The 16,164-nt window shown below is 40.5% G+C and overlaps 1 protein-coding gene across 1 annotated transcript; it reads right to left on the reverse strand.

Moving 5' to 3' along the window:
* Positions 1-6,837: 6,837 nt before the first annotated feature.
* LOC147277364 (ubiquitin-conjugating enzyme E2 11-like) lies at positions 6,838-10,849 on the reverse strand. The gene is made up of 5 exons (XM_086255461.1): positions 10,723-10,849; positions 9,867-9,956; positions 8,229-8,356; positions 7,443-7,547; positions 6,838-7,218 (listed from the first exon to the last, which is right to left on the reverse strand). The coding sequence occupies exons 2-5, from the start codon at positions 9,934-9,936 to the stop codon at positions 7,075-7,077; spliced, it is 447 nt and encodes a 148-aa protein (XP_086111587.1). The 5' UTR covers positions 9,937-9,956; positions 10,723-10,849; the 3' UTR covers positions 6,838-7,074.
* Between the last annotated feature and the right edge of the window lie 5,315 nt (positions 10,850-16,164).

Here is a 16,164-nt window from a genome sequence, read left to right on the forward strand (position 1 = left end):
CTCCCTCCTCCTCCCCGCCCCCACACAGCCAGCCCCCCACTCCCCCCACCCATCCCTTCCCTCCTCCTCCTCCCCGCCCCTACCCAGCCAGTCCCCAGCCATCCTCCCCCTCTCCCTGCCCCGACCCACCCTCTCCCCGCCCCGACCCACCCTCTCGCCCACCCCAGTCTCGTCGCACCCCCTCCCATAGCCTCAACCCCGTCGCACCCCTCCCCACCAGCCACAGCGTCGTCGCACCCCCTACCCCCAGCCTTGTCGTACCCCCCAGCCCCAGCCCCCGTCGCACCCCAGCCCCAGCCCCAGCCCCATCCCTTCCCCTTCCCACCCCCACCCTCCCTCCCTCAGCCATCACAGCCCGCCCCAACCCAGCCCGCTATCCTCCCCCTTTCCCTGCCCAACCCACCACTAGTCTAAGCCCCCTCACCCCTTACCCAACCCCGACCCCTCCCCTGCCCATCTTCCCCCAATTTGTTTTTTAAAATTAATTTTTAAAAGTTTTAATTATTTTAGAACGACGGGGCTGGGGGTGGGGGGTGCGACGGCGTTGAGGCTGTGGGAGGGGGTGCGACGGGACTGGGGTGGGAGAGAGGGTGGGTCAGGGCAGGGAGAGGGGGAGGATGGCTGGGGGCTGGCTGGGTGGGGGCGGAGAGGAGGAAGGAGAGATGGGTGGGGGGAGTGGGGGGCTGGCTGGGTGGGGGAGGGAGGGGAGGAGAAGGGAAGGGATGGGTGGGGGGCGGGGAAGGAAGGGGGGGATGGCTGGGGAAATGTTGTTGTTTTTTTTTTTTTAATGAAATTTGTTTATTTAATTATTTTAAGAAATTTTAATTATTTTTTTATTAAATTTTAAAAAAAAATATTATTATTTTTTAAATTTAGAGAAAATGACGAAAATACCCCTGCCACGTCAGCAGATAACGGTTTATTTGACAGAAAAAATAACAGAGGTATTATTTTGACACAAAATGAAAGTTGAGGTACTTTTTTACAAATTTTCAAAGTTGGGGTACTAAGTTGAAACAACATGTAAAGTTGAGGTACTAAATTGTAATTTGCTCATATAATAATAATAATATATGTTGAATTTTCTCTACAGAACGTCTGTTTTTTTTTTTTTGTTAAAGAATATATGCATATATTTTATGATTTTTTTTCACCTTTTGATCTTGTACTTGATATGATTTAATATTTTAGGGTATAAATAGTTAATTGAGACTTTTTCTTCAATTTTAACTCTTATAATTTTGAGTTCTCATTTCTCGATTATATTTTTTGTTAACTCTTGAGTTTTAGGCGGATCCTATAACTTAAAATGGTGAACCATGTAAAAAATTGAATAGAAATTGGTAAACATTCATAAACAGCGCCACATCCGTTCTTTAGTTAAAGAATAGACATCCTATATATAGAGAGTTGTGTGTATATATATAAATTTGAAAGATTTATGAATCAATATTAAGAATTAAGAATTTAATTTTTTTTTCCCTTTATGGTCATAGTTATTTTAAATTGACCCCCATTAAAAATTTGTATAAAAATTATAGTGTGGTCTATCCATCTCCTTTATATATAGCATGATGTCTTGAATATGTACAAACACGCAACTCAAAGGAAAATGACAATTGTCGGGTTATGTACAAGTCAAATAACTATAGGACAAAGCAGTCTGATGCTCCTATGGCACAAGTTAAGTTCACAAAGTTCTTCAAGTTGAAAATTTGAAAGAGGGCTGCTATTTGCACACTTTTTTTTTCTTTTTGCACACCCTTTTGTAAAAAAAAAATCAAAAATCAAAGGAAAAGACATACTCACCCCTCACCCAACACACCCCTTACTCTCAGACCAAAAAAAAAAAAAAAAAAACACACACCCCTAAAAAAAAAAACACACCAGACCTCCTCCCTCCCCTCCACGAAGCCCCAGCCCCGACCAGCCCACCTCCTTCCCCTCCACCCAGCGCGACCTCCTCCCTCCCCTCCACCAAGCCCCAGCCCCGTCGCACCCTCCCTCCAGCCCCGACCTAGCCCGACCTCCTCCCTCCCCTCCACCAAGCCCCAGCCCCGTCGCACCCTCCCTCCAACCCCGACCCAGCCCACCTTTTTCCCCTCCACCCAGCCCGACCTCCTCCCTCCGCTCCACCCAGCCCCGGCCCCATCACACTCCCTCCCACCCAACCCCGTCGCACCTTCCCTCTAGCCTCGACCCACCCGGCCCACCTCCCTCTAGGTTCGGTGGATATATGCCGAATGGTTTATGGGTGTTCGGCGGTTGGCTGTCGAATGGTTTGTGGGTGTTCGGTGGGTGGCTGCCGAATGGTTTGTGGGTGTTCGGTGGGTGGCTGCCGAAGGAAGGAGAAAACAGAGAGAGAAAGGGAGGGAGGGGGCTGGGTGGGTGGGTCGGGGCTGGAGGGAGGGTGCGGCGGGGCTGGGGCTTGGTGGAGGGAGGGCTGTGTGGGTGGGTGTGGTCGGGTGAGGGAGATGAAGGGGGGTGTGTGTGGTTGGGTGTGTGTGTTTTTTTTGGGTCTGTTGATGAGGTGTGCAAAAGAGAAAAAATGGAGTTGGTTTTGGGTGTGAGAAGGGTGAGTGTGTCTTTTCCTTTGATTTTTGATTTTTTTTTTTTACAAAAGGGTGTGCAAAAAGAAAAAAAAAAGTGTGCAAATAGCAGCCCTCATTTGAAATCCCTGTGGGAGGAAATTTGAAGGAAACCCACTCCATTCAAGAAATTTTAAGGCATTCGAAAGATATTTTGGGCCTTGGGTCGAAAGGACATTACGAATTTGGGAAATGGGTCTATTTTGGAGGATGAGACTTGGGGAATTTTTAATGGCATCAGGACTGCTTGGGATTTGAATTACAAAGAAAAGAAGTTATTGTTGAGTCTGATTCTGACTGTGCAGTTGGCCTTATCATCAGGGGAGTGGAGGAGCTACATCCTTTGGCTCCCATTGTGATCAGTTTGTCAAGAGGTGCTTGGCAGGAATTGGAGTTGCAAGGTGGGTCATGTGTATAGAAATTAACTAGTTGTCACGTGATCCAACTTGAGTCAAAATCCTAGAGTTAAGTTTCTAAATAATCTCCAATTACTAATCATTTCCAAAGGCTGATTAGTTAAGGGCTTAAAAAAAAAAAAAAAAAACTAGGTTGGTTCAAGGGAGATTGGATAGGTCACTATAGTCCCACTTAAAAACCAATTTTCCTTAGACAGAGAAGCTGTCACAAAAACCTTCATAGACATTGTAATTTTTTGTACTCACACCTCATATAATCCTAATTAGGTCGTCAAATTAAATTATATAACTATCCATCTCCAATTAAATACCCTAAATTAATCCTAATTAATTTAAAATCCTAAAATTAAATAACTATTTAATTCCTCCAAATTAAACAAGCAATAATAAAGAGTTAATCAATTAACTTAAATCCTTAATTTAAAAAAATTAGTTACACAATGAAGGTTAAAAGTCCTAGATAGGTTCCTTGAGCAAAGAGGTTTTTCTTGAGTAAGGTAATCTGTCCACAATGTAAATCTCCAAAAAAAATTAAAAAATGAAGGTTGGACAGATTACTCTGTTCAAGAAAAACCTCTTTAATCTTGACTCCAACCAAAAAAAATTAAACATAAAAAATAGATAATTAAAGCTTAATTAATTATTTAAGCCTAAGGATCAAAGGAACCTATCTAGGACTTTTAAGGGAGGGGGAGAAGAGAAAGGGGAGCCGGAGAGGGGAGAGGTTTAGAGAGAGTGCATGTGTGGACTAGAGAGAGAAGGGGAAGTTAAAAAATGAAAGGGGCAGTTGAATTAAGGGGGGTGGGGTTATGGATCTACAATTCTACATATAGCCGAAGGCCCAAAACACACGGATCCTAAGAGGGTCGGGTCTGTTTCGTGGGTAAAAATAGCCAAAACATGTTCGTTTCAAGGGGAGTATAATCAATGAATTAAATTTCGGATTTCGAAGAAATTTCGGATTTCGAAGAAATTTCGTTAGAAATTTCAAAGATTTTTAAATTTCGACAAAAATTAGATCGAAACGAAGAAAATTGCTATCAAAATATGAAAATTTTTAATGAAACTTTACCATATATTTATTTAACATATTATCTACTAAATTGATAAAAAAATATTGAAAAAATCAAATTATATAGTAGGTTTCATGTGATATAAGGTGAATATAATGCGCGCTGAAGCAAATACTGTTAAATAAAATTAGTATAATAAATAAACAAAATTAGTATATTCTTTATACTGTATAATTTAATTATACACTAAAATTTAAACCTTAATACTCTATATATTCTATATACCCTAATACTATTTATACTTTATAATCTATACATTAAACCCTATATACTCTATATTCTTTAGGATATTAGGTTTTAGACCCTTTAGGTTACTTTTAATTATTTTTTTATATAAAAATGTATTAAAGTTTAAGGTTTAAAAATTGAGAATAATGTGGAGCAATGTCCCACATCGGAAAACTAGAGCTTAACATATGTGCTTATAAGTCTTGGGTCTCTCCACCTATTGCCAATTGGTTTTGGGTTGGATGCTCTAATTCTATCATGGTATCAGAGCTTGGTTATCCGCGTGTAAGGCCCAACGGTCACACGTGCTCCCACGTCACCCAATACAATTTGTTCACGTGTAAGGCTCAAAATATCTCCACACGTGCGGGGGCGTGTTGAGAGTAATGTGGAGTAATGTCCCACATCGGAAAACTAGAGCTTAACATATGTGTTTATAAGTCTTGAGCCTCTCCACCCATTGTCAATTGATTTTGGGTTGGATGCTCTAATTCTATCATAAAATAGCTAAACGAAATCTCAAACCTTTTTCTTTTCTTTCCAATTGCCCAAATGCCCCAAACCCCCACTCCTTTTTTTTTTTTTCTTTCCTTACTTTTTTTCCCCGTGCCTCTCTCTTTAGTCTTTTTTTTTTTAAATCTTTCCTTCCTTTTTTCCTATGTCTCTCAATATCACCTAGCCAAGCTTTGTCTTTACTAAGTGCAACAACCCAAATTTTGGATTATGGTAATTTTGTTACTTAAATTTTTCAAATTTGTTTTAAGGTTTGTTTAAAGGAATTAGAAATTTCTTTAAATTTATTTTAACTAACTTAGACCTTTGGTTGTGGTTCTAGAGCTTAATTGTGTGGAAATGAATTTTAGAAAATGAAAATTCAAGAATTTGACAATTATTTTTTTTTCATAATTAAATTATAAGAGTAGGATTTTTCATAATTTTTTTGAAAGCAATTTGACTATTTTGAGGTTATAGGAAATTAGTACTCATCAATACGAGTTCGTAGAATTTTTCGGTGAATTATTTGGAGTCTCGAACTATTTTTGGTGAATTTCTGAAGTTGGAGAAAATAGAAAATATGAAAATTTCGATAATTTTGATAAATTTCTATAAATTTTGCCAAAATTTCAAAAATTTCGGCGAAATCTTCCTAAAAAATTATTAAACATGTGTTTTGATTTCGAAACCCTAAAAAAACGAAATTTTACTACCTTGGGTATAACATTAGTAGTTAATTTTATTCTCAAATTTTAAGTTGCTAATCTTGCTATAGGATTATGAGGTTGAGGAGGGCCAATGGGCCATTAAGAGTTGTAAACACACCCAAAGGCTCAAGAAGAGGACCAAAATCATCCAAAGAAGCTTACTTGTAAGCCATTTTGGCAATGCTTATAATTTGTTGTTGGTAGAAGATGAACATTGTATTCTCATCCAGTGAATTATATAGTATGACCCCATATTTATATAAAAGAAACTATACTAAGAAAGCTTATACAAAGAAATTAAAGGACATAATAGAGGAAATAAATAATCAAGGAAATCAATCAAGAAAAATTAAGGCATGATTAATGATACAAAGGCAAGGTCAATTTAACATTGGCTAATATATTTAAAAGAAATTGGATTTTATATTATAGACTTATAGTCAATTGATAATAATCTTTTCTATTTCTGCTTAGGTGGTAGTTGGTCAAACCTGGTACATGGTTTGCTAACATGTGCTGAGGGAGGAGAACTTCCCTATAAGAGGGATAATGATGTGGCATCACAATATTAGAGGAGGGAGGGTCCCTATATCTTAATGTCTCAAACCGCTCTGGTCTTCAATTGGGCATCCTCTCATAACAAGGAGAGTCTCATGAGTTACAGGTCTCGTCTCATTGTAAGGGAATGTCTCATAGACAGTTCTATGAAAGATTTTCGTCTCAAATCTCCCTTTTTTTTTTTATGTTTGTGTTGTCACATCACTATTCTTATTACACGAAACTTATTCCTGAGAGATATATGAAGTCAAAAGAAGAATAGCTACTAAGACGTTACTTTGGATTGGACTTATCTGAATTCGTTTCTTTAATTTATTGTTTTTATCTGTAAGCATATATTCACATTTTCATATTTTGTTAAAGTGCTTTTTTCTCTCTGAGTGATCTGCGGCATCCACTTCTTTTCCTGTCAAATAGTTTTACAGAGCAAGTATTCTGTATTCCAACATTATTGTATTTGAGCTGTTAACTTGTTACAAATGAAAAATGGTAATTCAATCTAAAAATGACAATGACAGTCATTTTTAACGAAAAGGTCAAAAAATGTTTATAAGATCATTTCATAAATTTCCCTTGATCGATCCATATTTTCTGATAGTTCCCAACACATCGTAATATCATTATCAGTTTCCTTTTATTATTAATTTTTTTTTTTTGTGTTAAAAAAGGATCCTCTTTTTTCACCGCAAAAGAAAACAAAAAAACCACAACCTGGTACTTGACTTTTTTGCCATAGCACCAAGGTGTTGGACACGTCACAGGAGGAGGCCTCAAGATCATTAAGCATATAACTTGGTTGTAAAATAACTCAAGGAATTCAACAATTTGCAAACATTCCAACGAAGTAAATGCAGATCCACAGAGTCAATTGGCAGCAGTATATAGAATTGGAATGCCAATCAACTACCCTTTTCACCGTACAAAAAAAATGAAAGTAAATGAGAACCAATCAGAACTTCAATCTCTACTCCGATCAAAGATCAGACTCACCAACAACCCAGGAACACTCCTAACCCATGGCATATTTTTGGGTCCAAGTACGTGCTGTAGCCTCATACTTGGCTCTGTTCGACTTGTACAGCGCAGCAATCTCCGGCACCAGAGGATCATCTGGGTTTGGATCTGTCAGAAGTGAGCAAATGGACAGTAGCACCTGCAAACAACCATGGATTCAAAGTTCATCATGGCACTGATTTTGTATCAACATTATGAAAAAAGAGCTAAATTCCTGACAACGAAACCTGGATAATCAGTCCATTTCAACTTTCAAGCAGTGAAAGATCCACTTAAGAGTTTCAGGGAGCTTCTATAAGATGATGATGTCTAGAAGTAAAAGAGTGCAATAAATAGAATGAATTAATCAGAGCAACAAAATACCTTAGAAACTGTAAGAGCAGGACTCCATTGTTCTTTGAGAATGTCAAGGCAGATACTACCAGTGCTGTTGATGTTGGGGTGGTAAACTTTGGTTTTGAAGGAAACCTGCGCAAAAAAAAAAAAAATTATGAAAACACTACATGTTTTTGCACATAAGAAATCATTATTATTATTATTTTTTGGCCATGAAGAAATCATTGTTATTGGATAGAGTGATTGTGGTATATTTGATCATTTCTTATCAGGTGTTTTCTAATTTCTATAATTTAGAAAATTTAATTAGAAGACCAGATGGGCAGTCCAGCCACCATTAATTTGAAAAGCTAAGTAGTGCACTAAGAGCACAGACATAAGAACAGAAACATTAGATCTGTTCGTAGATATGAACTCAATTTTCAAACCTGAGTTAATTAAAACAAGTTCGAGTAACTGTATCCTAGTGAAAGATCCAATTGTAAATCGATCAAAATGCCATGTCATTAATATGCCAAGAATCATACTGCAGCCTTCAAATTTATACATTCAAGGGTTTGAAGGCGGCCAAAACATACACAGAAGTATGGACAATTGATCTCATTCTACAATTATCACTTTCATACACAAATAATCCTATCAGTGAATCGATTAAGAAATAATATCTCCAGAACCAACACACATTCATAAACACAGACACAGATGCTAAATAAAAGGAGACAGTGAGAGAGAGAGAGAGAGAGAGAGAGAGAGAGAGAGAGATTCTGTGAATAGTCGAACATATGGCACAACAAATTGGAATGTAGCTTTTACCTTGGGTGGCTTGAACGGGTAATCCGGTGGGAAGTGTATGTTCACTAAGAACACACCTCCAGCATAAGGGCTCTCAGATGGACCTATAATTGTGGCTTGCCAGTGGAACATATCTTCATTAATAGGTCCTATAACCAAGCCAAAAAAAAAAAGCAAAACTTCAGGGAACTTGTTGAATAATCAAATTTGCATGACCCTTTATTTTTTCTTTTGCATGAATATTAGTTCAAGACTGAAGGGAAGAGAGAGGTTGTAGTAATCAAACGTATTAATGGCTCAACCACCCTACCAATAACACAATAAGTCTGACACTGTAAACTACTTACTACCCTGCCATAAGGAAAAAGAAGCTTTCTTCAGATTTGAAACAGTTCTTCAACATGGAGTTTTAGTTTACTTTGTGTAAACAATTTCAAGTTTCAATAAGCAATGATTCAAAGGATGACACACAAAACTCCTAAATATATAGAACAATTCACACATACCATGTGCAATGGAGGAGCCGGAAATTTAGTTTAGGCATCCAACCTCAGTTAATATAAAACATTTCTCAAATTCATAACATACATAAAAAGTTCAGGTTGTAATAGATAAAATTTCTACTTATTACAATTGTTCTTAACCAGTGTAACATGAAACCTTCATTATCAATATTATCAAATTATTTTCATTTTCAATATACACAATCCAGTTATCATTCATACATTCAAGGGCGGAGCCACCTTAGGCCCAGGGGGGACACATGTCCCTGCTGACCCAAGGTGCTCTCTCATAATTTTTCAATTAAGCTGATGAATCAAACTTGGTTTGGCATAAAAGAGGTTTTCTACTTGGCTGTCCAGAGAAAATGCTAGGTGAGATATGTTCATGAATACTTCAACTAAAACAACAATATGCATGGTAGTGAGCTCCGTTTTGCATAGGGGAAAGGATCAGAATGCTTAATATTTTATGTTCTTATTGGAGTGCCCCCCTTGACTAAATTTTCTCCTTCCTCCCCTGCATAGATTGGTGTTCATTTTAATAACATTAATAACAGAAAACATCCAAGGATTAGCGGCAGTTTAATAAGTAAAAAGATCAATGGATATAACTGTTCCTTTTATCACCAATTTCTTTCAATCCTAAAAAAGCATTGCTATAATATATCAACAATTCAAGAACTTTAGAAAAAATTTTGTGGATGCAATAGTTTAGACATGACATAAATAAAACAATGTCTGCCCTCCATGAAACAATTATTTAACCTTTAAAGGTGTATATCTATGACAACATAAAATAGCTCAAGTTGCCTATAATGCAGGAGTATACAAATACATGTGAAAATGGAGCAAAAAGAAGTTTTTGAGGAGGTAAAACTTAAAGCTCGCCAAAAGGAGCCCAGCCCATATTCCCATAGCTATACATATATATATATAAGTTTGTGTGTATATTCTGTGTATAGAAATAATTACATTAAAACAAACAAACAAACTAAAGGGGAAGGGAGGCACATGGCCCCTAGGCCTATGCTGGCTCTGCCAGCGACTCTGTGAGCATCCGAGCACACCCAAGAAAGAGCAAACTAAATCTTATATCATATCATGAATTCAGAATTTTCCAAGCATAGCAATAATATGGGATAGCTCAGCCACAGACCTGCGCTGCAAGAAACAGGAGGATCCTTCTGCAGGTCCTTTAACTCCTTATTAATGCGCTTCGAAGCCATCACACAGGTTCTTCAAAAGCCTGAAACAAAATTTAAGGGTCCTAAGTGCCTACAAATCCACCAAAGCAATACAGAAAGCGAGTGCCAGCATGAACATAACCCACATCAAAATCCAAGGGGAAAACCGTACCAAAATAAATAAAAGGGGAAATGATAAATACACAATGAAATAACCAGTTCATACAAATTAAGGAAGTATTGTAGTATTACAATATAATGTCAAACATTTTTTTTACTTTGCTACTAATAAGTGAAGGACGCCATCCAATTGAGCCTGATACATGCCATAGTTCCTCAGATTTTGATGGATTTTCCAATATATCAGGCTGTCCCCATAGAGAAACATTGTCGAACAACTAACTGACAACCAAACAGGGGATTCATATATTCTCAATTCAATAACATTTTTATTTCAAAAAAAGCCCTCAAAACAAAAACAACTTCTTAAAAATACAAAATATAATATTCGAAATAAGAAGATCGGAGAAGCTGAAGCGTCTACTGGCAAGCACATTAATCTGTTGCTTTACAGTACGAACACACTAAATCTACTATTAAAAATATGATTCAAACATTCTAAAAACCCTAAACCTCAAGAAATCACCCCCCCCCCAAAACTCAAAGCAAACACAAATCATGCACGTACGAAAGTTTCTCAGCAAACAAACACGGCTCACAATGAAGAAGAAACAGGACAATACAAATACAATCGGTTATTGGACCCCCAAAATCTGATTAAACAGGCCTCGATAAGATAGGAAAGAAGAAGATGTGCTAAACCCTCACCTCAGTTTGGGGATTTTGATCTGCGAATAGAAGCCGAAGCGTCGTTTGGTAGAGAGAGAGAGAGAGAGAGATATTATAGAAGAGGGTTTCGCCCACCGCCTACACCGTTACCTATCTTATAGTCTCGATTACTTGCCATGCACGCGGGTGTGATACGGAAGAATTAAATTTATATATATATATATATATTTTTTTTCTTTATAGTCGATAACCATACTAAGAGCCAGTTTGGTATTGCTGTGAGAAAAAACAGCTGTGAAGTAAAACAGCTGTGAAGTAAAGTCAGCTGTAAAGTAAAGCAGTTGAGTGTTTGGTAAACAATATTTTCAAAAGTGTTGTGAGTACGAAAAACAATATCAAAGTGTTTGGTAAATGTTAATATAAAAATGCTGTGATTGTGTATAATTACTAAAATGGACATGATGCTGAAAGTGCATTTCACTTATTTGTTTGGTAAAAATAATATGTTTTTGAAATTTTTGACTACAAATTTTATTAACATTATTTTTTCTAAGAACAACATTATTAAATAAGTATGTCTATTTTTTTTTTAGGTATATTATAATTTTAATCCTATAAATAAAATATTATAATTAATTATTACAATATAAAATATAACTAACAATGGACATATTTTTTAATTTAAAATAAACAATAAAATATCATAGAAATCAATGACGGTATTATGGGTAAAATAAAATATTCATTGTTGCTGTGAGTCATTGCAGCTTTCAAAAGCACCTAGAAACCTGCTTTCTGTTTTTGTTGTGAAGAGTTGAGAATTGTGGGAAAAAGCAGTTTTTTATTTTTTTACCAAACACCAAAACTGCTGTAGGTGATTGAGAATTGTCATCCACAGCAGCTTTTGGGTCCTCCACCGCAATCCCAAACGGGGCCTAAGAGTGTTTTGTTTTACGGCCCAAATCAAAATATGGCCCATTAAAACGGCCCAGAAACTAAACTGAATGATTAGCTGACCCAACAGGCACGGATCCCAGGGGTGGCTAGGATAGGCTATAGCCCATCCAAATTTTTTTTTTTTTTCTGCATATAGGACTATGCTCCAATAATAACCCATACAGCCCTTATCCTTAGTCTAATACCCCAAATTCATTATATATATATATATTTGTGTAATTGTGTAATGTTAATGAGTTCTCTAAAATTTTGGAAAATGTCATTAAAACAAAGGAGATTTTGTCGAAATTTTTAGAGATTATTTTCACTAAAGAAAATTAGCTTCAAATTTAGCTTACCCGAGAATAAAATTCTGGATCTGTGTCTGCCGCCCAAATCAAAATACTACACGGAGCAAGCAAGACCATCTTAAAGGAGATACCAGGTGGGGTGTAACGAGTTCAACCAAGCCTAGCTTCGAGTTGTTCAGGCTCAGCTCAACTCATATAGAATAAGCTCAATCAAAACTCAACAACTCGTGTTCTAATTTACAAGCTCAAGCTCAGCTAACTTGAACTTGATGAAAATAATGAGTATCCCTCATCATAGATTAAAAAAACAAAAAACTCTGAAGTTTTCATCATGTTTTTTACTTTTCAAAATTGTTCAAAGAAAATGTAAAGTTTGATCTTTTAATTTGAAAAGCCAACCCCACAGCATGGCTAAAACTGTGGATGAGGTTTTGACTTTAAAAGGACAAAATCTTCTTCACTTTCATCAACAATGTGGGACTTTTTCTACTGCTAAACTTTGGTGAAGGTTTTGATTCCCATATTGGTGGTGCCTTAAAGCTTCAAAAGTTTCAAATTCCTCTAAATATGGGTATCATCTATCATGCACTCTCTGAGCATATACTTGTACCTTAAAGGGTATCTTAAGCTTTCCAAACAATTAGAAAAAGGAAGAGACGGGTCACCAAAAATTTCAACTGAAACAAGATCATATTACTCAAGTTATTTTCTTTTTAAAAGAAAGATTACAATACTTGTGTTAATCCCAGAAAGAAAGATTACAAGAGTCTCAAACAAAGATGCATAAACTCCCCAATTTATTTCCCTCTGTTCGTATGATTAATCATCTGGGCATAACGACAAGTCACACAAGGCTTAACATCATGTCGTTTGGGCCTAGACCCAAAAGCTACGCCCCCGCTAGGCTCCGGCCTCCTAGGCCTTGACCTTCTAGGCTCCGGCCCCATAGGCTCCGGCCTCCTAAGCTCCAGCCTCCTAGGCCCCGACCCGTGTCAACTCACTCGGATCCTCGAGACCGGTGACACGTGGCGCTCCTACAGTGCAAGTCATCACAAGGGACACGTGTCATCACCGGATTGGTTGACACTCTTCCAAAGGTACTATAAAAGAGGTACCTTCTTGTCACAAAAGGACAACTGAAATCATTATTATACTATTCACTCACTCTGCTCTCAGATCTCTCTGAACACTGACTTGAGCGTCGGAGGAGCTTTGGCCGGCACCACACCGGTGCCCTTCCCGCTCACTTTTGTGTACCTGTGCAGGGTGCTTTGGATATCATTCTCTCTCATTACTCACCAGTCGGACCCAGCTACCCGTTCCTGCCCCACTTCGACGTGTCATCCACTCAGTGGTGGGTCAACGGGCCTACGTGGTTCGACTCGACGTTGACTGCTCTACCATTTTTGAGCATCAACAGTTTGGCGCCGTCTGTGGGAAAGTTACAACTTTTTCCCATTGAATTCTCTACCCTCAGTTGAGGTGCAAAAACCTTCCGAGCTTCCGAGCTTCCTAGCTTCCGAGCTACCAACCCTCACAATGTCTGACGGAGGCCCTATCCTCGACCAAGTCGACAACACCCCGCTGGTTGACAAGCGAGGTAAGAAGACTGCCGAATCTGACCAGGAGGAGTACATCCAGCGATTGGAGGCTCAGCTCCAGCGAACCCAGGAACAGCTCGACCTCCAAAAAGGTGCAACACAGCTTTATGAGCGACTCCTCCGCGACAGGGAAGGACATACCACTCCCCGGAGTGGTGAGAGGAGGAACCCCCATGACAGGAACGAACACACCACTCTCCGGAGTGGTGAGATGAGGGATCCCCCCCGAAGGGACCAAAATGTTCCCCGCCAATTGGATGTAGGGCAAGGTAGCCATCCACCCCCAGGTTTCCAAAAGAGACTTGTCCACCCGGTCAGCCGGGCTCGATCTGGCGAGCATCCTACCCGCTCTGAAGAGTTCCACATTTATCGGGACTGTCGTCATCTGCTCGACGACAACCGCTCTCGGCGAGAAGATCAGCGGACGAACCGGGGTGAATCTAACCCACGTTCCCAAAACTTGGAGGAAGAGCAGGCTCCTCGTCCCAAGCGACGACGAGGAGAAGAGCAGGTTTTCTCGGCTGGGCGCCGCGCAGAAGATGACACTTTCACAAGTGAGCAAGTCGCTGACTCCGGTAACAGCGGATCCCTTCCACCAGACCAACTCCAACAACTCTTCATGGACATCAGCGAACGCCTGAGGAGAGTGGAGGGGGGAAGTCATGGTGGGCACCCATCTTTGGAAATAAGGGAGCTACCTGGACCTTTCACAGCTCGCATCCTGTCTACTCCCCCGGTTGGCGACGTCCGACCTCCCAAAATAACTCCGTACACAGGGAAAGAAGACCCATATGACCACCTCATGAGTTTCAGGTCAGCCCTGGAGTCCAAAGGTGCTGATGACGTTACCAAGTGTCGAATCTTCCCTTCTACCCTCTCTGGCAGTGCAAGGGACTGGTTCTACCAACTTCCTCCGGGCTCGGTTGATTGCTTCAACGAGCTCCGAGAGCTCTTCCTAGGCCAGTATATCATCCAGACCGATAGAATCTACACCACGGATGACCTGACTCGAGTCCGACAGGTCAGCAGGGAATCCCTCCGGGAATACATCACTCGATTTCAGCTAGAACGATCCCGGTGTCGCGACTGTGATGAGAAGGTAGCCTTCGCTGCTTTCAAGGGTGGTCTCCTAGAGGGGGACTTCTTGTTTGAACTCAACCGCCGCAATCCGCGCACCTACAAAGAACTCATGCAAGAGGCCATTGCCTATGCTACTGCTGAATTTAAAACATATGGGAAGAAGCCGCCCACCATGGATCGCTCAAGTACCGACCAGGCCATCATAGTGCCACCCCAGCCCAAGCCCTACTCGGGTAACCAACATGGGGGGTCCGGGAAAAAGTTCAGTAAATTCACCAAGAAGCAATTTGGTGATGGTAGAGGTGGAGGGCAACGAAGGGAGGAAACTTATCAGCCATCCGACCCTACCCATATCCGCCCCATGCATTCAAGGGAAGCCAAGTACCATGCATTCAGGGCGCGGCTATGGCAAATGCATTCAAGGGAAACTAAGTACCATGCATTCACGGAAGTCCTACCACGGACACTTTTTTCTTCATTTTTAATCAAAGTCTTAATTGGCTGTATAGACCCCCGGGCCATCAGACATCCGACCCTACCCATACCCGCCCCATGCATTCAAGGGAAGCCAAGTACCATGCATTCAGGGCGCGGCTATGGCAAATGCATTCAAGGGAAACTAAGTACCATGCATTCACGGAAGTCCTACCACGGACACTTTTTTCTTCATTTTTTCTCAAAGTCTTAATTGGCTGTATGGACCCCCGGGCCATCAGACATCCGACCCTGCCCATATCCGCCCATGCATTCAAGGGAAGCTAAGTACCATGCATTCAGGGCGCAGCTGTGGCACATGCATTCAAGGGAACTTAAGTACCATGCATTCAAGGGAAAATCAATCTCATGCATTCAAGGGAAACTAAGTACCATGCATTCAGAGAAAAATCAATTTCATGCATCCAAGGGAAACTAAGTACCATGCATTCGATAACATTCTGCAATACCATGTATTCAAAAGAAGGGCATCCTACCCCATAACGGGTTGGACACCCTCCAAATCATCCAAATATCATAAAGTACAAAGGGAATAATCAAAAGAGTTTGTAATTTGGTACGGGCTACATCCGACCCGCCATATAACTCAAACAAAAATAGGGCGATGGTCCGCCCACCCCTGCCCCCGGGCCATGTTTGCTTCAAACATTTATTTGGGATCCTCTCCCATGTCATGCTCCCCACCTGTGGATGCTCCATCCTCGGGCTCTTCCCCCTGGGTACCTCCCTCTGGAACATTGGCATGTCCATCATTACTGCCAGCCCCTAACAGACCACCTGCTTGGCTTGGCTCAGCTCCTCCTCGCACTGCTCCAACTCTTGCCTAGCCTGGTCTGCCTCCTTCCTGGCCTGCAGTAGCTCGGCCTGCAATGCATTGATTAGGCTTCCTGCCCCGGCTCGAGCCCAGGCTTCCGCCCTGCTCACCACCCAGGCTTCCGCGCCGCGCACCCACCCAGGCTTCCGCGCTGCTGACACCAGCTTCCTCCGAGCTTTCGCCCCGTACACCGCCAGCCCCGGCCCGAGCCCAGGCTTCCGCCCCGCGCACCCACTCAGGCTTC

This window comes from Dryas octopetala, chromosome 8 (assembly GCF_963921425.1).
Source record: "Dryas octopetala chromosome 8, drDryOcto1.1, whole genome shotgun sequence".
NCBI lineage: Eukaryota > Viridiplantae > Streptophyta > Magnoliopsida > Rosales > Rosaceae > Dryas > Dryas octopetala.

What these genes read in the sequence shown, in the direction of transcription:
- LOC147277364 (XM_086255461.1), bottom strand. Translation starts at nt 9,936, where the DNA reads ATGGCTTCGAAGCGCATTAATAAGGAGTTAAAGGACCTGCAGAAGGAT. An exon ending in TCCTGTTTCTTGCAGCGCAG is followed by an intron (nt 8,357 to 9,866) that starts GTCTGTGGCTGA and finishes GCTTGGTTATAG; the next exon opens with GACCTATTAATGAAGATATG. An exon ending in CTGCTCTTACAGTTTCTAAG is followed by an intron (nt 7,219 to 7,442) that starts GTATTTTGTTGC and finishes GGTTGTTTGCAG; the next exon opens with GTGCTACTGTCCATTTGCTC.